This window comes from Hemiscyllium ocellatum, chromosome 8 (genome assembly GCF_020745735.1).
Source record: "Hemiscyllium ocellatum isolate sHemOce1 chromosome 8, sHemOce1.pat.X.cur, whole genome shotgun sequence".
Lineage (NCBI taxonomy): Eukaryota > Metazoa > Chordata > Chondrichthyes > Orectolobiformes > Hemiscylliidae > Hemiscyllium > Hemiscyllium ocellatum.
Window position 1 is genome coordinate 67,571,543 of NC_083408.1, and position 26,463 is coordinate 67,598,005.

The following is a 26,463-nucleotide window of genomic DNA, read 5'->3' on the forward strand; positions in this document are numbered from 1 at the left end:
TACAACAGAAAGACGAGACAATAAAAGATATATGTATTGATACATACCCAGAAAAGGAAGCAGAATGCATTCCTAAAAGTTATTATCTTAAAGATAAAATCCTAAAATGAAAATGGAGGCCATGGTAGGTTAGTGCAGAGGAGAAATGGGCAGAAGTGCACCAGATCGTGTTGCTGGTAACATACAGATAGGAAGTGTTGCAGGTAGCACATGAATTACCAGTAGGAGGTCATGTAGGTGTAAGGAAGACTCAGGCTAAGGTACACAAGCATTTCTACTGATTTGGACTGCACAAGGATGTAGTTAAATTTTGCCACACATGTCATACATGCCAAATGGTAGATAAGCCACATGCAGTAATCAAAACCAGCACCTGTGTGAACAATTCCCGCAATCAAAGAACCTTTCACACAGGCTATGATTTAGGAAGGGGACCTACACAATCAACCTAAAAATTAGAACCAGTACTTGCTAACCCTAACAGATGTGTCTATCAGATTTCCAGAGGCATTTCACTATGGAGTGTTAAGGCAAAAATGGTGATGGAGGAGTTAGTAACTTTCTAGACACAATATGGGCTATGCGGAGAGATTCGGTCAAACCAAGGATCTAATTTTACTGCTAGGCTAGTTAAGGATATCATGGATAGCTTAGGCATTTAGCACTTTAAATCAAGTGCGTGCCATCCTGAATCCCAGGGAGCTTTGGAATGGTGGTGTCAGACTCTGAAGACGATGTTAAGAGCATACTGTCAGGATTACCCAAATGATTGGGATAAAAGGTATCACATTCATATTGTTTGCCATTAGAGATGCCCCAAACAAATCTACTCAGTTTACTCCCTTTGAGTTAAATTTCAGATATGAAGTGAGAGGGCCTTTGAAATTAATTAAAGAAAAATTGATAGGACCAAAGTTGGAGAACTCACACTTGGACTATGTATCTGAGGTAAGGGAGAGATTAAATCGGGTAGGTGAGTTAGCTAAACTGCACCCGAAGAGGGCACAGCATAAAATGAAGCAGGTGGCAGATATAACTCTAAAATTCAGACGTTTTCCTGTGGGGTGTATGAGTAACGTTACCAGTGGTAGGGCCCCTTCGAAGCCAAGCTTAGTGGTTCCTTTCAAACTGAGTAAAAGTTGTCAGATAAACTATCTGGTAAAGTTGGCGGATAGAGAAAAAACTGTATCAGATATGTCATGTAAATATCTTGAAACCTTACTAATAATAGAGACAGGGAACTGGAGATACAGGTGTTAGTTACTGCCCCGCAGAATGAGGAATCAAATCCAGATGTCATGGAGTTTGATGTGGCTCAAAATACGTTGAACAATAAGGAAATCTTTAAGGAGTGGGATAGGTTAGTGAACTATCTGTCTCAGGAGCAAAGAACCCAGTTGAAAGGTTTGTTGCAGCAATATGAGGATATATGCAGGAATAAGATGAGGAGGACTAATACTATTGTGCATGAGATAGAAGTAGAGAATGCTGTTCCAATAAAACAAAACCCGTACAGACATAGTCCTTTCAGAGCCGCACAGGTCCAGACGATACCATCGAACTGAGTCAGAGTAAGTGGAGTTCACCGATCGTGTTAGTTCCTATCCCTAACAGAACTCAACGATTTTATGTGGACTATCAGAAGGTCAATGCCGTAACAAAATCAGACTCATATCCAATACCAAGATTGATGGATTGTATAGAGAAAATTGGACAAGCACTTACATCACAAAGTTGAACTTAGCGCATGGTTATTAGTGGGAACCTTTATTAGAGAAAGTGAAAGAGGTTTCTGTAACCCCAAACATATCAATTCAAAGTGATGCCTTGTGGAATGAAAAACACACCAGGAACATTACAAAGATTCATGAACAGAGTTGTGGCTGGATTAACAAACTGTGTGGTTTATCTGGATGATGTAGTGCTCTTTAACGAGTCGTGGGATGATCACTTGGTACAGGTAGCAGAGATCTTTGAATGATTACAATATATAAAACTGGTAATAAACGTAAAGAAAACAGAATTCACAAAGGCAAAGTCAGAGGTGACGTTCTTGGGACATAACATCGGTCATGGAAGGCTGACCCCAAGGAATGCAAAGACGAAGGACATTGAGGAATTTCCACGACCATCCTCAAAGAAAGCGGTGCTTCGATTTTTGGGACTAAGCAGATTCTATCAGATGTTTGTTCCAAACTTCAGCACCTTGGTAACAACGCTAGCAGATTTACTAAAGAACACAAGATATCGATGGACAGAACAATGCCAGGTGGCATTTGAGAACTTGTTGCAACACGGGGTAACCCCTCCTGCTTAATTTAAAACCAGCAACACAGAAAAGATTTATCCCATGCAGTAATCTGTAAAACTTAGAGAAGCCAAGAACTATTTGAAGTAATATTACCAACTTTATTCCTTAAAGTATAACAGAGAATAATTAACTAACAACTATGTACAAGTCCTTACTCTAACCTATCTTTTGCCTTCCCTTCTATAATACTAGTCAGATAAAACTCTCAATTAAAACTTACAAAACAACATTTCTTATCTCAAAACCAGGCAACTTTCTGTTCTTCTATTTGGATCTTCCTGTCTCTTCTTTTCTTCTTCTTAGAAATTTCTGCATCACAGGTTACTGATCAAAAAGGTACCTTTTAAGAGAGCTATTTTTCAGACAGTCTGTTTACATGCTGGGCTTGGCAGTTCTCCTCCCAATTGTTCAATTTTTTTCCCCGGTCTTAAACCCCAGAGCATCGGATTGTGTCAGCAGCTTTTGAGGTTGTCAATATACTCAATTCAAACTTGATTGGAATTTGGTATTTTTTGGAGTATAAGTTAAATTGATTGGCCTAATTCAAATCTTTTTTTTGCCATTTCCAAGCAACCAGCCACTCCAGTAGCTGGAGCACATGTTACATTGTGTCTTATTGAGAACACTTGGTGCTGTCACTGCTAGTTTTTAACTCTCTTAAAAGGTATAGTTCACCCACACTGTCTAACAAATTTAAAAGCAGTATTAATCACTGCACCAGTTTTAGCTACATCAATTTTTTTGAAATCCTTCAGCGTTGCAATCAATGCTAGTGATATAGGAGTTGGAACTGTACTGCTGCTGAAGTTAGTGATGGAATTGAACAGCTAATTGGCTACCTTTCAAAGAAACTCAACACCCACCAGAGAAAATACTCTACCACTGAAAAAGAACTATTGAGTTTGGTATTGGCCTTACAACATTTTAATGTTTATGTGACAAACAATGTGTTGAAGACAGTTGTGTACGTGGACCACAATTCTCTTACATTCTTGGAACAATTTAAAGACAAAAATATAAGATTATTTCATTGGTGTCTTATGTTACAGACTTTTTAATTTATAAATAGTATGTGTTGCAGGTCGTAAAAGTGTGATAGCAAATGTATTATTGTAGATTTACAGGAAGAAGTATAGATAAGATTGAACAGATTCCGATGTTATATATATGTGTAGAAATTAAATGAACTTATTAATGACCTATATATTTCATTGTAATGTGATTAAAAATTTTTTAAAAAGTGAAGCCATCTTTTCATTATGATGATTCATTTACTTTTTAAGCGGGGAAGTGTTATGATGTTGAAGGCATGTACTTATCTTTAATAGAGAGTGAATGCTGTTCTACATTGTGAGCTTACTCTCAATGCAATGGGAAATTGAAAATATGTAACATTTGTCTGTGAAATAAATAATTGAGTTGGTTGTTGTTTTGACAACAATTCAAATTTAACCAGTTTAAATTATGCCCCAGGATACTAAAACCCAATTGAGTTTTAATTTATTGTTTTGCCAACATTGAACCAATTAGACAATCCGATGTTGGGGGATACAAAAAAGGCAGGCATTTTGAAAAGCAGACAGAGCAACTTCCAGAGAGAGAGACAGACAAAAAAATCCTCCCTACTGAAGATACTTTTTCACATGAAACATCTTCACAGTAAGAAAGACGACGACCCAGGGAAAGCTTCAGCCGGAAGAAGAAAGTCTCCGAAGACAATAGCCATTATGTGGTTTTGAAATTAAGTTGATGTAATTTTAATAAGTGTTTTATTGGATCAGTATGTTGTTATAGAGTTGAAGGCAGGTAATAAGCAATTAAAATAAAGGGTGGCTTAGAGTTGTGAATATTGTTGTTTAATGTTCACTTTTAGAATTAAAGAATAAATTGATGTTATTTTCTTTCAATAGTGAAATTAGGGGAGTTCTGTCGCTCATATTTTAGCAGATTACAAGGTGAGGGGAGCCTTTCTGGATGTTTGGTTCAATTAACAGAAGGCTTCACTGCCAAGCCGTAACAATAGGAATAAGATTATCAACCTTATCTAAATAGTCTTCTAGCAGTTATATTGGGTATAAATCTGTTTTTGTGATGATATTTACTTTTCTATAATCTATGCAAAACCTAATTCATCATCCAGTTTAGGAACAAACACTATTGTTGAACAGTAACTGCTTTGACTAGATTCAATCAAGTAATTTTCCAACATGCACTGAAGCTGTTTCCAGCTGAGCTTATTTTTCTGGTTTCAACCAATAAGGATGCTGTTCTCGTTACAGACTCTCTCACATCATTAATTTTAATCACACTATTGAAATAAACCAGTATCTTTAAGCTTAAAATGCTTTTTACTACACAACAAACCAGCTCTTTTCCTGGTCCAATTGCTTCTTACCCACGCATTCACCCTCAAACTGTTTAGCTACCTGGAAGTCATAGCCATCGATAATTGGTCACCATTCACAGACCAATTAGCTACCTGTTGTTGGCTGAATCTCCATTTGTACAACTCCTTGGCTCTAGCTTGTTTCTAATGAGGCTTTTGCTATTGCTTGAACCAACAGTTGTACAATCAGCACTTACAATGAATGTCTGTTAACTTGCTTTTAAAATATTCAATAATCCTTCAACAATCCTTCAGTTTTAACACAATTATTTTCCTATTTTAGTTCACAATCAAAAATTCAAAACTAAAAGTGTTTTTCACATTCCATTTGTGGGATCCTGTGGTGTAAAACCTTTGAACTGAATGTGCATAACAACATCGAATGAATTTCAAAATTATTTGTTTGACAGCAAGGCACTTTGGAGCAAACATCAGTCTGTGAATGCCTTGTGCTTAGGGTAAGTGTTTGTATAGACATATTGTATAAATGAATTGCTGATTATTTCATTAACAGCCATTGGATGTTTAGGGTCCATATCTGACAACTGCCAGCTCAAATAAAAGGCTCAAGTCATTTTGCTTTTCATTGTTATGAGGCTAGAAACTCTGCTCACATTTACATTTATCCTCAGCAAACTATTTTAATGAGCCGACACCAAAGGCATAGGACGGAAATGAATTTGATAGCAAAGGTACTAAATATTTGCTGGCGCCAACAACAATACTGAATGAGCCACATTTTGTCTAGCTTATAATTGAGAACACCAATAAACGTTTGTGGCTCTAAACATCTAATGAATGATAACCAAGTAAATATCAATTAATATATGCAGGATAGATAAAGAGAAAGCAGTAGATGCAAGATATAAAAGAACCTCCATTATCTGCATATCAATTATCCGAATATCGGATTATCCGAAGGAGTTCTTGAGGTCCCAATAGAAACATTACATCAAAGGTGTATTTCCAACACTGATCGCAGCTTTTTGTTTACAGTGGTTAAACAGGCACCGTCTCCAAATGACTGACTGCCCCCTCTCTCCCCACACTTTTCCTGGAGTTCTACAGAGGGGTGCACCCTAAACCCCCTTCCCCAGATAATCTTTCCAAAATTGTCTCGTACAGGGCAAAGGCAGAACCTGTCAAAAAGTTGTAGTAAAATGTTGTGTGTGTATGAGATACTATGCAAGTGCTATTTGGAGACTCACCCCCCACAAAAGGCAGCAGCAGCAGCAGCAGCAGCAGTCTTGTTGGTGTCCAGTCCGGCTGCCCTGGAGAGGGGGCGGGGGTGGATTTGGGAGGGGGAGGGCACATGGCAGGCCAGTGTTGGACATGGTTGGGGGCGGGCGGTGTTGGGCTGGGGCAAGGGCCTGCACACAATGTGCTGCTGCCTCGTATCCTGAACAGGAAGCAGATTGAAAAAACTCTGAACCCCAGAGGAAAGGCATTTCATCAATTACCCAAATGATATAGTGCCTTCCCATCTCGTTCGGATAATCAAGGTTCCTCTGTATTTGGATTTTTGAGGGCATTTTTATTAGGTGCTACACATTAAGATGCTTAACAAGAAAGAGTCAATGATGTTGGAGATAGTATATTAGCATAGATAGACAAATAGCTAATTAATAGAAGACATAGAATTGGGATTAGGTGGGCATTTTCAGGTTTGCAATCTATAACTAGTGCCATAGGGATCAGGACTGGGTCCACTGTAAATAACATACATTAATAACTAACAGTAAATGCACTATAGCCAAATTTGCAGATGGCACAGATATAGATGGGAAGGTAAGTGGTGAGGATGACACAAAGAGTCAATGGTGGGAATACAGAGAAGTAAAGCAAGTGAGCAAAATCTGACATGGAATGTAGTGTGGAAAAATGTGAGGTTACATAATTTAGCAATAAGAATAGAGGAGGTGGATATTATTTAAATTTATTTTTAAATATTACCACAAACATTGAGTCTTTAAGTATATACAAGGCTGAGATAACAGAGTTTCAATCAAAAGGGAACCAAGGGCTATGAGGGAATTAAAGGTTATTAGATCAGCCGTGGTCACTGAATGGCAGAACAAATGCATTTGACTGAATGGCCTACTTCTACTCTGAAGTCTTATGGTTACTAAGATACTTAGACAAATGTGAGTTTTTTTTAAATATTAATTTAACATGTTCATTTTCAAAATCTTACAGTATATTGTTTAAATTTTAATAATGGGTGTCACTGGCTGGGCCAGCATTTATTGCCTGTCCATAGTTACCTTTGAGAAGATGGTGGTGAGCTGCCTTCTTGAACCAGTGATGTGCTGCAGGCAGACCCACAATTCCATTAGGAATATGACCCATGGTACATACTGCTGCTACTGATCATCATTGGTGGAGGAACTGGATGTTTGTAGGTCAAGGTGCCAATCAAGCAGGCTGCTTTTTCCTGGATGGTATCAAGCTTCTTCAGTGTTGCTAGAGTTGCACTTATCCAAGCAGGTGAGGAATATTCCATCACACTGCTTGTGTCTTTTAGATGGCGCACAGGCTTTAGTGAGTCAGGAAGCCAGTTACTTATTGAAGTTAACACCAAGGAATGATGGTTAGGTTGTCATTGCGTGGCATTTGTGTGTGTAAATGTTATTTGCTACTTTTCACTCTAAGCCTGGATATTGTGCAGTTCTTGCTACATTTGGACGTGAACTGCGTCAGTATCTAAGTAGTCATAAATGGGGCCGAAGATTGTGCAATCATCGGCGAACTTCTTGATTGATAAAGAAGCTGAAAATGTTTAGGCCTAGCACACTACCCTGAAGAACTCCTGCAGACACATCCTGGAGCAGTGAAGTATGCTGCCAACATTCTCAAACATCTTCCTATCTGCGAAGTATGACTCGAACACTGGAAAGTTTTTTTCCTCCAATTACCAGCGACTCAAGTTTTGCTAGGACTCCTTGATGTCACAGTTGATAAAATGTGTCCTTGATGTCAAGGACAGTCATTTTCATCTCACCTCTGAAATTCATCTCTTTTGTCTATGTCTGAACCAAGGCTATACTGAAGTCAGGAATAGAGTGGCCTTGACAGAACTCAAACTAGGCATCAATAAGCAGGTTATTGCTGAACAGGTCCTGCTTGATAACACTGTAGATGACATTGTCTATCACTTTACTGATGATGATCAAGTGAAGACTTATGAGATGATAACTGGCTAGGTTAGATTCTTCTTGCTTTTTGTGTAGAAGGTAATTCTAGGCAATTTCCTCTTTGTCAAATAGATGCCAATGTTATAGCTATACCAGAACAGTTTGGCCAAGTTTGTGGAAATTCCTGGAGCATATGTCTTCAGTGCTATGCCAGAATGTTGTCATGGCTCATTGCCTTTGCAGTATTCAGCATCTCCAACCATTTCCTGACATCATATAAAAGGAATCAAATTAGCTGAAAGCTGGCATCTGTGATGCTTAGGGCCTCTGGAGGCAGAGGAGGCAGAGACATATTCTTAGTTGCACACCAAAAGTATCAGGTAATGAGAAAAAGGTTAGGGCTCAACTATTTATTAACTAGAGTTTTATACAAGCTTTTTTTTAAAAAAAGAAAAGAAGAATCTACATTGAAACAGAAGCACATCCTCTTATTTAAAATGTTGGTCACTGAAAATTATACCAGGGCAAAAAGTCTAAATTCCAAATTTCGTACATTACAATCAAGTATATTATCAAATACATGACTTTATTTGCTTTTTTTTAACTGGGTATCCTAAATTATGAAACAGTTTGTAAACTTTAAAGCTAAAAAAAATCTACCATTATTGTTGAGGAGGCAAAAAAAAACTCCTTCACACACTGGCTGACAGCTGCAGCTGAAACTATGCACATGGGATGGCCTCAATTAATTCCACTGAAGCTGGTATCCCATCACCAAGTTGCCCTTGATTTATAGGTGCAAAGTACTTGCTGTCATTTGCTAGCAGAGAATTTGAATATTTCCTCATGTCAAATAGCATTCGGCAAGTAAGGACAGCTCTATACCTGCCACCATTCAATGGTCTGGCAGAAAGAGCAGTCCAAACTTTGAAGGCAGGCTTAAACAAACAGCCTACATCTTCATTCAATATCAAATTGTCCCAGTTCCTATTTGTCCAGCTTCCTAAGAGCCAGCTTCAGAATGAACAGTACCACTGATCCTCCTGTTTATATCTGTCAGCCAGGACTCCCTGATTAGATATAGATAACAGTCCCAATCAAGGAATTCATATTCTATAAAAGTCCACCTGACTGACCTCATTACAATCACTACATCCCTCTCCTTCGTAGTCTGGGGTCACAGGCCTGTTCTTTTTCTTGTAGTCTCTACTGGGGCATTTCCACACCAGGTCCAGTTCCTCCAACTCAGCTTTGGATAAGGACAGCATGTACTGGAGTGTCTCTTGCATCCAGAGTGTCTCAGAAGAAATTCATCCTTTTCTTTAGGTGGTAAAGGCGTTGAGGCTGTAACATCTACCATATCAGACTCTGAGATTTCTTCGACACTAGAAGGAGGGTATGAACCCACAGGTTCTAACTGCCTTTCCACCTGTTCTGAGAGGCCAAATGTGTTTTGAGAGTTTGCAATTTTCATGTGGTCCACATGCTTGTTCAGCATCATGTCACCTGCCGGAAACTTGTAAGCCATGGGACCTGACCTCACATTGACCAGGCCTCTTACCTATGCAGGGCCATTTCCATTGTTTAATCATCAAACTTCATCCCCTGAAGTAAGGTGTCTCTCTCGCTTAGAGGAGTCTTGTAGTTGGCATTGGCATTCCTGCTGCTTTTCTACTTGCCCACCCACCCCCAGATCCAGGAAGATCAAATTTAACCTGATGCAGAATCTTCTCCCCATTAGCAAATCTGCTGGAACTGTGCCTGTAGACGAATGAGCAGTGGTCCGATAAACAAATATGATCTGGGGCAATTTGACATCGAGCGAAGCTGTAGGTGTTTCTTTAAGCCTGCCTTCAAAGTTTGCACTGCACTTTCCATGAGACCATTAAACGATAGATGGTATTGGGCTGTCCTTATATGCAAAATGCCATTCAACTTTAGGAAATACTCAAATTCTCTGCTGGCAAATGATAGTTCAATGTCTGTGATCAACATTTCCAGGAGTCATGTATTGCATAACAGGCTCGCAGCATTTTTTATTATCGTTCCCATGTTTGACAAATGAACTCTATGCATGTCTAACCACTTTCAGCGGACACAGTCTTCAATGGCAGTATCGAATCAAGTTTCCCAAATAAGGGCACAATACCAGAAATGCTTACCCCAACTCAAAGATGACTATTGTGAGTGAATTTCTTCAGGAACGTATTTTTCTCTCTCGTCGTGACTGATATAATTCCACAGAGGCAGGTAACCCATAACTGAATCATCCTTTATTTACACATGGAGAGTCCTTGACACTGATCCAGCTTCCTCAGATCCAGCATCAAAGTGAACAGAACCTCTGACACTCCTGGTTACTTCTGTCAGCCAGAGCTCTCTGACTAGTGCTGTTAGCCTGATTCAATCAGGGACTCATTCTATAAGCTCCACCTGATTAACGTCACTGCAATCACTATACTGCCCAGAGTGCTAGCCCCTACTCCACCCATAGAAATCTATCTCCAGGCAACTGGCCTAAACCCCAACTCCTCAGAAGACCTTGAGGCCAAATGGAAACTGAGCTTTAATAGGTTTTTAAAGGTCATGAATGATATTGTCACTTCCGTGTGGATAGACTTGCTGTCTTTATCCCATCTCCAGACAAGTACCAGGGACAGGATGGTGTTAGCTAATTGGCATACCTGCCAGTTGAGTGTAATACCATCTGCTTGCTACCTTACATGGCTGGAATGCAGACTGAAAGCAAAGTATCTGATGACAAGTAATGGCAAAAGTTGTGTTTTATTCATTCATGGAAGTTGGCATGACTAGCAAGATCCTTTGTTTTCCAACCCCAATAGCCTTCGAGAGGATAGAGAAAAGACAGCTTTTTGAACTACTTCAGTGTTTGTGATGTAGGTATATCCAGTTTGAGAGGGTGACTTTGAGCCAATGAACATGGAAGGAGACAGAAGGCTGGTGGACTTCTGAAATTTAATTAGAGGTAAACTACAGAAATAAGGCTATAAATAAAATTACAAGTACTTCCTGGAGAAAAATTATGTTACAGAAATGGAACAGGAATTCTGTAGGCAAGAAAATGCAAACATTGAAATCCTGATATAAATGAGCAATGCGCATATACATAAAACATTCTTAAAATCAATAATGTTGTTATCATTTAACTGTAAACCAGTTAATTTTACATCAAAATTATTTCACTTTATGAAATTGCTTAAGAACCTAATTTAAAAAGCAGGTTGTTTCAACTTCCATGTTGGAGGACTTCCTATTGACCCTTGAGCTTTGAATGTCCATTTAATGTCCTTAATTTGATTGCATGCCCACCATCTTGCCACTAATTGATCACTGTAAGATTAGAGCTCTCCACACAACATAGAGCTGATCCTGATTCGTAAACCTGACCATACACCCTACCCCAATGTCCTTTAGGGAAGAAAAGACCAACAGCAATGTCATTGACCCTGAACTGCCTGTAAATAGATGAGTCACTTGGTTAGGAACAGGTAACAAATACTAGCCTTGCAAGCAACGCAAGAATTAAAAACAATACTGATCTACACCCTGAAATGCATAGTTTTCAGATTATAAGAATGTTATCAAACTAATGATCTTACATTAATTCTAAACTTGGATGCTTTTTAATTCAAAAAGAATCTTTATCACAACGGGGACATGAGATAGCTTTGGCAAATAGAATTAAGGAGAATCCAAAGGGTTTTTTACAAATATGTTAAGGACAAAAGGGTAACTAGGGAGAGAATAGGCCCCTCAAAGATCAGCAAGGTGGTCTTTGTGGAAATGGGTGAGATGCTAAATGAATATTTTGCATCAGTATTTATTGTGGAAAAGGATATGGAAGATCTAGACTGTAGGGAAAAGATGGTGACATCTTGCAAAATGTCCAGATTACAGAGGAGGAAGTGCTGGATGTCTTGAAATGGTTAAAGGTGGATAAATCCCCAGGACCTGATCAGGTGTACCCGAGAACTCTTGCAAGCTACAGAAATGATCGCTGGGCCTCTTGCTGCAATAGTCACAGGTGAGGTGCCAGAAGACTGGAGATTGGCAAACGTGGTGCCACTGTTTAAGAAGGGCGGTAAAGACAAGCCAGGGAACTATAGACCAGTGAGCCTGACCTTGGTGGTGGGCAAGTTATTGGAGGGAATCTTGACGGACAGGAAGTACATCTATTTGGAAAGGCAAGGACTGATTCAGGATAGTCAACATGGCTTTGTGCATGGGGAATCATGTCTCACAAATTTAAAGGGTTTTTTGAAGAAGTAACAAAGAAGATTGATGAGGGCAGAGCAGTAGATGTGATCTGTATGGACTTCAGTAAGGTGTTCGACAAGGTTCCCCATGGGAGACTGATTAGCAAGGTTAGATCTCATGGAATACAGGGAGAACTAGCCATTTGGATACAGAACTAGCTCAAAGGTAGAAGACAGAGGGTGGTGATGGGTGGTTGTTTTTCAGACTGGAGGCCTGTGACCAGTGGAGTGCCACAAGGATCGGTGCTGTGCCCTCTACTTTTTGTCATTTACATAAATGATTTGGATGCGAGCATAAGAGGTACAGTTAGTAAGTTTGCAGATGACACCAAAATTGGAGGTGTAGTGGACAGCGAAGAGGGTTACCTCAGATTACAACAGGAGCTGGACCAGATGGCCAATGGGCTGAGAAGTGGCAGATGGAGTTTAATTCAGATAAATGCGAGGTGCTGCATTTTGGGAAAGCAAATCTTAGCAGGACTTATACACTTAATGGTAAGGTCCTAGGGAGTGTTACTGAACAAAGACACCTTGAAGTGCAGGTTCATAGCTCCTTGAAAGTGGAGTCGCAAGTAGATAGGATTGTGAAGAAGGTGTTTGGTATGTTTTCCTTTATTGGTCAGAGTATGGAGTACAGGAGTTGGGAGGTCATGTTGCGGCTGTACAGGACATTGGTTAGGCCACTGTTGGAATATTGTGTGCAATTCTGGTCTCCTTCCTATTGGAAAGATGTTGTAAAACTTGAAAGGGTTCAGAAAAGATTTACAAGGATGTTGCCAGGGTTGGAGGATCTGAGCTACAGAGAGAGGCTGAACAGGCTGGGGCTGTTTTCCCTGGAGCATCGGAGGCTGAGGGGTGACCTTGAAGAGGTTTACAAATCATGAGGGGCATGGATAGGATAAATAGACAAAGTCTTTTCCCTGGGGTGGGGGAGTCCAGAACTAGAGGGCATAGGTTTAGGGTGAGAGGGGAAAATAAAAAAGAGACCTAAGGGGCAACTTTTTCACGCAGAGGGTAGTACATGTATGGAATGAGCTGCCAGAGGATGTGGTGGAGGCTGGTACAATTGCAACATTTAAGAGGCATTTGGATGGGTATATGAATAGGAGGGGTTTGGAGGGATATGGGCTGGGTGTTGGCAGGTGGGACTAGTTTGGGTTGGGATATCTGGTCGGCATGAACAAGTTGGACCGAAGGATCTGTTTCCATGCTGTACATTTCTATGACTCTATCTACATTTATTCAAGTTGAATATAATTAATAGACAGTTGGATTATAATTAAAATGAGCAACTTCTCCCTATAGATGACAAAATGTCATCAAGCATTGCCAAACAACTGTATATATTTTGAATTACAGATTAAGTAAAGAGACTATTATATCCCCAAAGGAAATTCATTTGAGCAGTTTCAAGATGGTTCTAATCAGCCTGTTCAGAAATATTATTACACACCCCTGGAGCTAGTGGGGCTTGAACTTGGGCCTCCTGGCTCAGACCATGCCACAAGAGAGTCCTAAATTAATTGAACCTACATTTCACCAGCTACTCTGGTAGAATTCTGGATTACTAGTCCAATGGCATTACCATTCTGCCACGTTTAATCTTGAAAACACATGGCAGAAACCTGTTCCTAATTTGTAAATTAAAACATTCTCTTTCATTCAAAATGAATATATGACTACTAATAAAGAAATAAATATAACCACTTGTAAGAATGAGGAATAATCGCTGGTTGCTATGCATCCTATAGTCTCTCACACAACTGCCACCAATGTCTCAAGCAGTTCATCCAATATTGTGCTCAAACTGATTTTATGATCCAAAGTTTCTCAACAACTGCATTTTAAAATCCATTGGTCAGAAGCTTGGAAATGTTTCCCTCACCCCCAGCCAGACTGGAAGGTGATCAGGCCTTTGGTACCAGGTCTCGGACAGGAGTGGAAAGGAAAAGGGGTTCAGAAAAGCCTGGGGAATGGGAGGTGGGGAAGACAGAAATAGGACACTGGTAACAATCAGGACAGGGAAGCACAAATAGTAGGTAGGCACGACAGTTTGAGTTCGTTTAACAGCTCATTGAGGTAATTATGATGTAACTCTCATGACTAGTTTAGAGGAAGTTTACCCTGTGAGTATTGTATGCTAAACTTGAATATGATTGTTGGGTGCTGGAATTCAACAATGTACACTAATATAGAAATCAGCACTAACTTTAAAAAGTAATGCTGTAAAGACTTTTTTAATTTCCTTTATTTTTGATTGTGGACTGAATTGGGAAATGGACTGCTTTTCAACAAAGGGCTGAGCATGGATTTACTGTACTTTTAAAAAGTATGTTAGTAAAACTCATTGCAAGTCGTGTATATGCTGCTGCTTTGTAGACAGTGGAGAAAGGCGTAAATTGAAAGAATGGCACCAAGGTGTGTATACAATGTCTTACACAATAGCAAGCACAATATCATTTTAAAAATTCAAAAACTGTTTAGGTCCACTGAAAGGCAATATAAATGAGGGAATGGAAATTAGACCAACAAGAAAACTCAAGTGGCACAAAATCTGCTGTGATTCTAATAATGGTTACTCCAACCATTTCATCACATACCTTGGAAGCCTGAGGAGTAGAAATAACATGCACCGTGCTGGGCTTGACTCCATTAGGTTTGGATCGTTTGTAAAGAGCAAATCTGCTTTTTCTGCGCCCTCTGTCTCCATTTGGAAGCGAGCCATTGTATCTGCGAACAAAACAAAAGTTGCAGTAAATTTCCAATATGAAATAATTGGGCCTTAATCTATCATTATAAATGTTTCTGATCAGTATGCTTGCTTCAAAAACGCAGTATGGGATCTTTAGTAATAGTAATTTGGCTTGCAAATTATAAGATTTAAAATAAAAGACTTGAGACGCAACTTTTTTTTTCCACAGAGAGCTGTGCATGTATGGAACAAGCTGCTAAAGGAAGTGGTGGGGTGGGTATAATTACGTCATTTAAAAGGCATCTGAGTGGGTATATGAATAGGAATGGTTTACAGGATATGAGCCAAATGCTGGCAAATGGGACTAGGTCAGATTGGAATGATTGGTCGGCACAGACAAGTTGAACCGTAGGGTCTGTTTCAATGTTGTATAACTCTATGACTCTATGCACAAACAACACAAATAGTTGCCAACAAATTGAGAAGCACAGAATAGACTTGTGCATGGGACCACACAGGCATCCTAACACAGTTGACTCCACTGCAAATGCCTAAAAAATGGAAACTTCTATTAAGCAATTCCTCTGCTTCTTTAGAAAAAAAAAGAAGCTCCAACATATAGTGTCTTGCAATTATAGCATACCAACTAGAGCAGTTGGAGAACCTGCAAAGTCTTCGCACTTGCAGCAAAAAATTCTAGCATACTACCCCTGTTGCTGTTACCCCTAATAGCTGATGCTTGAAGTGTAATCAAATTTAAAAAGCAGATAAGTGGCAAATAACACTTGTGCCATTCAAACTGCAGGCAATGGCAATCCCAAATGACAGTACAATCACCCGCCCTTGACATTTAACAGCATTACGAAGCCGAAGGACTGCTCAGCTGGATTAGCATTTAAATACAGAGGTTATATAAGCACAGGGGACTGGGAATTCTGCAACAAGTAATTCTGTTCCTGACTCCAACAGGCTGCACACCACCTACAAGGCCCTGATCAAGAGTGTGATGAATTCCACTTGCTTCAATGATTAGAGCTCCAAGAACATTTAAGAAACCCATCATCACCCAAGACAAAGCAGACCACTTGATCAGGGACACATCTACCACCTCAAAACATTCACTCCCTCTCCTATCAAAGCATTGAGGCTGCAGTGTAAAACATCAACAAGATGCATTCAGAAACTTGCCAAGGCTGCTTCTACAAAAGATTCCCAAACCTATGATCTCTACCAACTCAACATGTGGACTGGAATAATTAAGAAGCAGGGGCCTCTCATGCCATTCACCATCCCATTATCCAGCAGGAAGGTCACTCAGGTTTCCCATTTGTCACTTTTTGAGCCTGCTGGGGAGACAAACAACTGTAGAAATAGCAAATTGAAATCCGTAACAATTAGTAGTCACTTAAGAGTTTTATTTGGTGGCAGATTGAAAAAGCCGCTCATCGATTTACTAGCCCAGAATGTATGTGGCAAGAAGAAGCTGAGTTTCTATACAGGGTCAGTTCACCCCATTATTTCTTCTGTCCACTATTGATTCGCGCCAACTCCAGGCATGAGTAAATCACTCCCGATGTCTGGTCACAATCACAGATATTTTGACTTATATTCCGTCAGTTTTTATGTGTTGTTGTTAAAAGCATTACACCTTGTAAGAGTGAGGCATACCTTAATATCTGTGCAAAGATATTTAAATTATAATTCAAGAAATATCAACAAATAACGTAGTCATCTGAGAAAACTAGTACTATATAGCTTCTTCGGTGTCGCTGCTCTCTGGCTATTTTGAATAAAGTACTTTTTTTGTAAAACTGAACAGTCTGTTGATGGCGATATAGATTTATAATGAGCTGTATCACAATGCAAAACATTTTTCAACTAATATATTACTTCTTCATTTGAAAGTGTAACGCCTACTCATAAATGCTTATTTTGTGATGTAAATGCCATGACTTTATATAATATATATTTATTAATGTAGATTTGGGTTTCTGGATGGCTGAAGCAAATAGTTAATTTTTGTTAGTGTTCCAGTAGTCATGGTGATATCTTTTAAAATAGTTTTTTTGGCCTGGCCTTAGAGTGAATGGATTTTATCCACCACCAGTGGACTTTTGTTGAAACTACATTATTTTAAAAACATATTTCAAATAAATAATGGGGCTTCAAGATTTAGTACAGATATCTGGAACTTGTTTTTTTGTAAAGTTTATAAGAAACACCCACAGCTTAGACAGGGAGATTTCTGACTTTCAGTTTTTACTTCAAATGCAGCAGTCCTCTGAAGTCCTTGGAATGTACAGAATGATGCTCATAATGTAAAATAAGTTACTTTAGTGTGAGAATGATTTGGAAATGCCGGTGTTGGACTGGGGTGTACAAAGTTAAAAATCACACAACGCCAGGTTATAGTCCAACAGGTTTAATTGGAAGGACACTAGCTTTCAGAGCGCCACTCCTTCATCAGGAGCAGCGCTCCGAAAGCTAGTGTGCTTCCAATTAAACCTTTTGGACTATAACCTGGTATTGTGCGATTTTTAACTTAGTGTGAGAAGATAGTGTTTGTCTCGGACTGGGAGTGTTGGGATAAAAGCCTGAAGGTAATTAAAGCTGAGTATATTTAAAGCAGGTGTACTCCAGGAAGAAGCTACCTGCAGTTCCAAGTGATGTCACAACTGACGTGGACGTACTCAGGTGTTAGATTTGGAGGCTCCAGTGTGTGTATTGTACAGCAGACTTGTATAGTTAATGGGAGGGCCCTGGGGAGTGTTGCCAAACAAAATGTCCTTGAAAGCAAAGTCTCAGGCAGACAGAATGGTGAAGGTGGTGTTTGGCACGCTTGTCTTCTTTGGTCAGTACACTGATCATAGGAGTTGGTACGTCATATTATGCCTCTCCAGGACATTTTTAGAATAGTGAGTACAATTCTGGAAGCCTTCTACAGGAAGAATGTTGTTAAATTTGAGAGGGTGCAAGGAAAACTACAAGGGTGTTCACAGAACTAGAGGGTTTAAGTTATAGAGATAAGCTGGAGCTTTTTGCCTGGAGTGTTGGAGGCTGAAGGATGATCTAATAGGAGGTTTTAAAATAATGAGGGGCATGGATAGAGTAAATTGTGAAGCTTTCTTTCCTGTGGTGGGGGAGTCCAAGACTAGAGGGCATAGGTTTATGGTAAGAGGGGAAAGATTTAAAAAAGACCTGAGGGGTATTTGTTTCATGCAGAGGGTGGTGCGCGAATAGAATGGGCTGCCAGAGGAAGTCTTGGAGGCAGGTACAACATTGAAAAGGCATCTGGATGGGTATATGAATATGAAGGGTTTAGAGGGATATGGGCCAAAAGCTGGCAAATGGGATTAGATTGAATTGGGATATCTGATCGACGCAAATGAGTTGGACCAAAGGATCTGTACTGTCTGATTCCGTAAATAGTGTTTTGGCTACAATATCAGAAATATGTTTTGAGTACTACACAAAAGCTGGGGCTTTTTTCTTTTCAATTTAGAAAGGAATATTTTGGGATTAATGGCATTACACTTTTACAGTGTGTTTAAAACCTTTGTACTATAATTTGGTTTATTCTATTTGATATTCACATCATTTTTTAATAAACCTGTTTTATTGTTAAAAGAAAATCTGCAGCATTGCATGCAATGAAAGACTACTTCATTAAAGCTGAAATATGATTTATCAAGCCAGGTCCTATCTGGGAGCTGACCTGTCTGATAATAAGATTAGCTGGGATCGCAACAATTTCCAATTAAAGGCATCGGTAATGCTCTGCTGTTAGCTTTTTCTAAATACATTTCTCTCCAGAAGTCATTGTTAAAGGCATGGTCAAGTTGGACCGAAGGGTCTGCTTCCATGCTGCACATCTATCTACCCCTATTACTCTATAAAGTTTAAAACTTAGGAGACTTATTTGGAAGAAATAGTGATTTTCTTCCAAATGTTAGTTGCAGCACTAAGTTATAGCATCAGAAGTCAATTTCAAACTACAGTTTAACCACATTCACCATTTATCATTTTCCTCATAATCTGGAAAATTAATTATATGTAATTTTAAAAAGGGATACACTTAAATGATAGCTCATCATGGCAAAAGTCCGGACTGCAGAGGCTGGAAACCAGAGTTTAGATCAGAGTGGTCCTGGAAAAGCACAGCTGATCAGGCAGCGTCTGAGGAGCAGGAAAATCGACGTTTCGGGCAAAAGCCATTTATCAGGAATAGAGGTAGCTGGTAGCTCATCATCTCTTTCAAAAACATGTAAAAATAATTTCTTAGATGTACACTGACAACTAAGTGAATGGGAGCAGCTATTCTATACGAAATCAAATCGCACGAACAATAAAACAAGTTCATCTGGTATGTACAGTGTGCCAGGAGAAACAATGCAGCCCTTCAAATCATGCTATGGATTTTTAAAAATCTATTTAAACAATGAAACACAGGGATTTAGTTAAACAACTAAACAAAACTCTTGAACAAAGCAGTACTTCATACGATAAAAGCATTTTAACTCTGCTCGTCATGTAGGAAATCCATTCAATCAAATGAAATACTGACTTTTAAACCCTGTCCACTGTTGCCCATTAACTTCAATGGGGAATAAAACTGGATGCAGTATAAAACCAACATTGCCCCCAGTCCTGACAGTTTCTCAACAGGTAGAATGGATTATTACTACCACAATTGAGGTATGGTTTCAAAATCATGGTTCACTTGATCCAAAGGGTTCCTATTCAGTGAATTAGGTTGTAATTAGCTCATGCATCAATGTTACTACACTTGAATATTATGTTAGGTTTTGAATCCATATTCTTGGTTGCTAGACTCAAACTCAAAATTCGTTTAAATACCTGTGAAAATACTATACTCAATATCAGACATAGTCTTACAATAGACATAAATAGTCATCACTCAATTGAAGTTATCAATACAACTCAAAAACATTCTATTTACCACTTAGTTCCCCATACACCTCCACATGCTAAGGTCTGGGAAAGAGAAATTCTGCACACCAGCATAGTTACAAAGAAACTTGCATTTATAAATTATCTTTACAGCAGCTAATGCTCCATTGTGCTTTGATTTACTCCATACTTTTCCCTTCTGTCAGAGCATGGATCCATATAAACTAGCAATGATGAAAACATAGCTAATGCTTGACATAAAACGTCATACCTAATGCAAAGATTCAATAGGAACCATTTAGCCAGGTCATCAGACTAGTAGTTCACTCACTTAAAAACTAAATTTCCTCTCAAACAATGCCTTTCTCATAAAAGATATTCTTTTAAAGTGGTCGCTTCAGTAGGAGTGATCAAAAATATATTTCCATAATATTTAAACCCAAATTAAAAATAAAACTAATTTTTTTTTAAAAAAATTCCTTCCATTCTGAAACCTTTTCTAAGCAAAAACACAACATTCTATTCCAATTTCATCAATTCATTCACAGCCTGTGCCCACCATCAATTAGAATCAAGGTACCAAATTTTGGGCTCAGCAGCAAAGTGATGATGCTGCCTGACCTGCTGTGCTTTTCCAGCACCACTCTGATCTAAACTCTGATTTCCAGCATCTGCAGTCCTCACTTTTGCCTAGCAAAGTGATGGTGTTCGCTGCTGACCTTAAAGAAAACTGTTCATCAAGATCTGACCATTTCTATGGTATGGAATTCACCTTTCCAAGCATTAATCTGGAACCAATTCAATGGGGACTCCCGGCATCCAGCAACAGCACCGTAAACAGGAGAACAAAGAGCTTTTTTTTTAAACAACAAAGCAGGAAATAAAGTGAATTGATCATTCTTCACTTTTAATTAGATTTTACAGAGTATGGTTGAGACTTATACGTAAGCTGAAGTTTATAAACAAACTCTAAAATTAAAATCAATAGAATTTACTAGAATGAAAAGGTAACATTGTATTTGTGTAATAATGTAAGTTTTCATTGCCAGAGAGGTTATTCAAGAATGGGCATGACATGACACATTTACACCTTATGAAAAATATGTAACTTCGTTTAAGTGTTTCTAACATCATCAACATTATAGTGTAAAATGAAAAGTTCTTGTCAATTCAGTGATTTGTAATTCATTAGCATCTGAGTAAATTCCAACTGTACACACTAGGGCGAAATGTAAGATCATTGCCAGAAACTTCTAGATTTTCACTATTAGCTGCACATCTCCAAACTCAGAATTTGCACAAGAGCGAGGATCACAAACAGCAGAGTTTGTTTCTCTTACTAGCACAAAATCTACAAAATGAGTCTTACAACAAAGGAGTTTACCCACTTAGCCCTTCATGCCCGAGCCAGCTCTTTTTCCATACCTGAAAGTTCTTTTGAAAGAATGTGTTTAGTTACCTTTTGAAATTTGCTAAGGGATCTGTTTTCACTACCATTTAAAATAGGATTAAAAGTGGAAATCCCCATGTGGAAAATAAGTTTTATTCTTCTAATTCTTTTGTCAGTTATTTTTAATCTATGACCTCAGGCTACCAAAGGCAACCAAATTACTTGTCAGAGGAAGGAGTTTCTCCCTACTTATTTAATTAAAGACTGCTTATAATTTTGAATGTCTCTACTGAATCTCATCAGGGTGCTCTTCTTTGCACCTCTCAGATGAATAAATTTGTACATGTGAAATTACGCGATCCAATTCATATAGCAGAGGGGTTTTATTGCTATAGCACCAGGGGATATATAACCTGAATGTTTAGACTGCTGATTTTAAAGGATAACAAATTTAGTTACAAGAGAATAGCATTTTTGATTAAATTCAATTTTGTATCCAAAGCAGACTTGCAAGTTGCAACATGAGTTAAGAATTTTAACTGCTCATACTACTATGAATTACCATAAACAATAAAGGGTGGATCAAGATCCACATTCTTTATTTAAATTATTAGGAGGGGGCAAAAACTACATTTGTACTACTACTACATTTGTACTACAAATTACTTATAAAGCTACATTTATTTATTTAATAGTAGAGAATTCCTAACACTGTACTGAAGATGCAAAACTGATAATGTGATTTTTGTATTCCACCTCAGGCTCGAAGCACAGAATAGCTATTTAACGGTAGAACAATGAACAAAGAGACATTTATGTTAGGACATCCATGAGAAGTTACAAAAGGAAAGAAAATTAATAGAATTATTTATATTACTAGTAGTTTTACTGCTATTTGAGACAGAGACACCTGGTGAAAGAGGTTAATGTAGAAGAAAATACAAAATCAGATACCTAACACTTCAGTAGAACCTTCCTATAAAAGGCTAGATATCTAAGACATTAATTATTTTCCTTCCTCCACAAGTGGATTTACACATGTTTGGAAAGTCAAGGACTGATTAAGAATAATCAGCGTGGCTTTGTGCATGGCAAGTCGTGTCTCACTAACGTGATTGAGTTTTTTGAAGAAGTAACAAGGAGAACTGATGAAGGCAAAGCAGTGGACATGATCTATATGGACTTCAATAAGGCATTCGATAAGATTCCACGTGGTAAGTTGGTTAAAAACGTTATATGACATGGAATACAGGGAGAACTAGCCATTTCGATTTAGAACTGGCTCGAAGGTAGGAGACAAAGGAGGGTGGTAAAGATTTAAAAGAGACCTAAGGAGCAATGTTTTCATGCAGAGGGTGGTGCATGAATGGAATGAACTGCCAAAGGACATGGTGGAGGCTGATACAATTATAACATGTAAAAGGCATCTGGATGGGTACATGAATAGGAAGGGTTTAAATGGATATGGGACAAATGCTGACAAATAGGGATATCTGGTTGGCATGGTCAAGTTGGACCGAAAGGTCTGTCTCCATGCTGTACAGCTGTATGACTCTGTGCTGTGCAGTCTCTTAAAAGTTTCAAAGTTTTCTTTCATTGCAGATGTATTTTTTATTGTCCCATTCAAAGCAGATAATGTTAACTTCCCAATATTTTTTGAAAACTAATTATTGGGAATATCAGTCTAGGTAGTGCAGGAAGAGTACGTGGAGGCCTGGAGAGTAATAAGTCAAATGTCACAAAAGTCAAATGAATATTCTTGAAATCTACTTCATGCAATATGTTCTGTTTAGTCTTGACTGGTTGAAGGAATTCGCCTTTTTGGGTTTTAATGCACATTGTATGTCTTGATCAGGTTACATGACAAGTTGTAATTATATAACCACCCTTATGAAAGGTCATTCCACAAAAGCATTATCAGACAAAATTAACACCAAGTCAATGGAGACATTTACACAGGTGACCAAAAGTTAATGAAGCAAGTATTTTCAAACCTATTTAAAGAGGAGGAACAGGAAGAGTGGAAGAAAGGCTAACCGATGAAAATAAGGCATACATTGCTTAAGTCATGACTGACGACTGATGTGAGAGACAGGCATGATACTACAATTAGAGAAAAGTAGAGTTTCTAGCGGTTTGTAGAGCTGGAAGAGAATCAAGGTAGAAAGGGCCAAAGCCATGAAGGGGCTTGAGCACCAGGATGAGAATTTAAAAATTGAATCAATTGAAAATTAAGAGCCAATGTAGGTCTGTGAGTACAGAAGTGGTGTGAACAGGACTTAATTCACAAGCAGACATTTAGATGACTATAAGTTTAAGGAGAAAGGTAAATGGAGGTTGGCCACAAATGCTTGGAAATTTTCTACTCATGCAAGTTATTTCAACTTTAAAGTATAAATCATTTTGGTGTTTTGGATGTGGAATCAATCCACCAAGGAGAAAATAATACCAACTAAAAGGTCCAATTAATTTCTTAACCGGTAAACTGAAGCACCAGCTTTCCTGTTTAATTGTAGAATATATTCTTGGATATACAGAGCAACCCCCCATATCCGCAGAATCGTTTTCCACGGTTTCAGTTACCCACGGTTTACTGTGGCCTGAACATATTACAAGGAATGTTCCAGAACCAGGGACAAGGGGGCTGCTGGGAAGGTAAATTTCCCATTTAAATGAATGTGTTCGCTCCTATCCAAGGTAGATTTTGAAATGTACCCCCATGGGAAATGGGGGGGGGGGGAGCTGAGAACTACTGTACCAAGAATATGTCAAGTTGTTTCTCAACCATCAATATATCAGTATATATTGGAAATATTTTGGCATCCCTTCACTGTCGCTGGGTCAAAACTCTAGAATTCCCTCCCTATTGGCATTGTGAGTCAACGCATAGCAGGTGGACTGCAGCGGTTCAAGAAGGCCACCACCACCTTCTCAAGGGCAACTCGGGGCTGGCAATAAATGCTGGCCAGCCAGTAACACCCATATCCAACAAAATGAAGAATTTTTGAAAAAAAAACAAACATCCAAATCTGCAAGGTTCAAACTGAATGAACAGCAATTAACACAACTTAAGCAGAAATAGAATTGTCTGGGGTAATGCAACATACCAGCATGCCTCATAAACCAGAGGCTGTCCTTCACACATTCATACTATCATGAATGTATAAATATACAAAAGGGACAACATGTAAGGCCTCACCCTGTGCCACTGGTAGAATACGTATCAACTGGAGAGGCCAAACAGTAAAAGCTAACAGATTCCTCGTGGGTTCAAGCCCTCCCGATGGCCACAGAAGGAGCACCAACAGCAAGGATCATAACCAGGGAAAGTTCCCACATTCCTTTAACAAAGCATCTTCCCAGCCTCTCCATTCGCTGCCCTGACTGGGCCAGTCAAGCCCCACAAAATTCTTTCATTCAAGGTCTCAGCCAACCCCACTACAGTCTCAGCAACAGCTCCACTTCCAGTGAAATGGCTCAGACTAAAAAGTTGTTAGCCACAGCTATAACAGAAGGAATCTTTGATAATTCAAGATGCAAACCCTGATGCTGGGCGATTAACTAACTGATGGCCATGCAATTTCAGGACATTTCAATATGGTCATAGTGGTTTGCCTGCAACCTTCCGGACAGGGGACAGATTCACAGCCATGATTAGAGAGGTGCTTGAAAAACATAGCAGATCAGTGAGCATCTGAAGAGGAGGGTAAAAAAAAAAAATCGACGTTTCAGGCAAAAGCCCTTCATCAGGAATTGGAGCGTCGGGGGTGGAGAGATAAATGGGAGGGGGATGGGGCTAGGGAGATGGTAGCTGAGAGTGCAATAGGTAAGTGGAGGTGGGGGAGAAGGTGATAAGTCAGAGAGGAGGATGGAGCGGATAGCTGGGATGGAAGATTGACAGGTGGGACAGGTCAGGAGGACGGTACTGAGCTAGAAGGTTGGGACTGGGGTAAGGTGGGATGAGGGAAAATTAGGAAACTGGTGAAGTCCACATTGAAGCCATGGGGTTGAAAGGTCCAGAGGCAGAAGGTGAGTCGTTCTTTCTCCAGACGTCGAGTGATGAGGGAGTGGCAGTGGAGGAGGCTCAGGACCTGCATATCCTCGGGAGTGTGGGATTGGGAGTTGAAACGTTCGGCCATGGGGAGGTGGGGTTGGTTGGTGTGGGTGTCTCAGAGATGTTCTCTGAAGCGCGCTGCGAGAACGAGTCCGGTCTCCCCAATATAGAGGAGACCGCATCAGGAGCAACAGATAAAATAAATAACATGTGGGAGTGCAGGTGAAACTATGATGGATGCGGAGTTGAGGGGAAAAGGTGTGGGTGAAAGTTTGGCATTTCCTGCTGTGGCAGGGGAAGGTGCTGGGAAGGGAGGGAGGGTTGTTGGGGGGGGGCCATGGACTTGACTAGGTAGTCGCAGAGGGAATGATCATTGTGGAAAGCGGTTAGGGATGGGGAGGGAAATACATCCTGGTGTTGGGGTCCGTTTGGAGGTGGCGGAAATGTTGGCAGATGATGTGATTTATTGGTGGGGTGAAAGGTGAGGACCATGGGGGTTCTGTCCTTGTTGCGGTTGGAGGGGTGGGGTTCAAGGACAGAGGTGCGGGACATGGATGAGATGCATTGGACGGCATCTTCAACCACATGGGAGGGGAGGTTCCAGTCTTTAAAGGAGGAGGCCATCTGGTGTGTCCTGTGGTGGAATTGGTCCTCCTGGGAGCAGATGCGGCGGAGGCGAAGGAGTTAGGAATAAGGGATAGCATTTTTGCAGGAGGTAGGATGGGAAGAGATATAATCCAGGTAGCTGTGGGAGTCAGTGGGTTTGTAAAAAACGTCAGTGTTGAGTCAGTCATCGTTGATGGAGATGCAGAGGTCCAGGAAGCGGAGGGAGGTGTCAAGAGATTTTGAGATATTCAGGTGAACTTTAAGTCGGGGTGGAATGTGGTGAAATTGATGAACTGTACAACCTCCTCGTGAGAGCACAAGATGGCGCCGAAGCAGGAAAAGATGGGGACTGGTGCCCGTGTAACTCCAGAAGATGAGACTGTTCTACATAGCCAACAAAGAGACAGGAATAGCTGATGTCCATTCAGGTGCCCATAGCTACCCCTTTCGTCTGGAGGAAGTGGGAGGATTCAAAGGAGAAATTGTTGAAGGTGAGGACTAGTTCAGCCAAACGAATGAGAGTGTCAGTGGAAGAGTACTGGTGGGGACATCGGGAGAGGAAGAAACAGAGATCTTAGAGGCCCTCGTCATGGCAGATGGAAGTGTAGAGGGACTGGATATCCAAGGTGAAGATGAGGTGTTGGGGGCCAGGGAAACAAAGGTTTTGGAGGAGGTGGAGGGCATGGGTGGTTTCCCAAACGT

The 26,463-nt window shown here is 39.7% G+C and overlaps 1 protein-coding gene across 3 annotated transcripts in view; it reads right to left on the bottom strand.

The window, feature by feature from the left end:
* The window catches only part of LOC132817898 (E3 ubiquitin-protein ligase pellino homolog 2), a 251,486-nt gene that overhangs the window by 90,123 nt on the left and 134,900 nt on the right, over positions 1-26,463 (bottom strand). For all 3 annotated transcript variants that reach the window (XM_060828424.1, XM_060828427.1, XM_060828425.1), the window contains exon 3: positions 14,709-14,838. In XM_060828424.1, the coding sequence (XP_060684407.1) occupies positions 14,709-14,838 (130 nt within the window). The remainder of the gene's footprint in view (positions 1-14,708; positions 14,839-26,463) is intronic.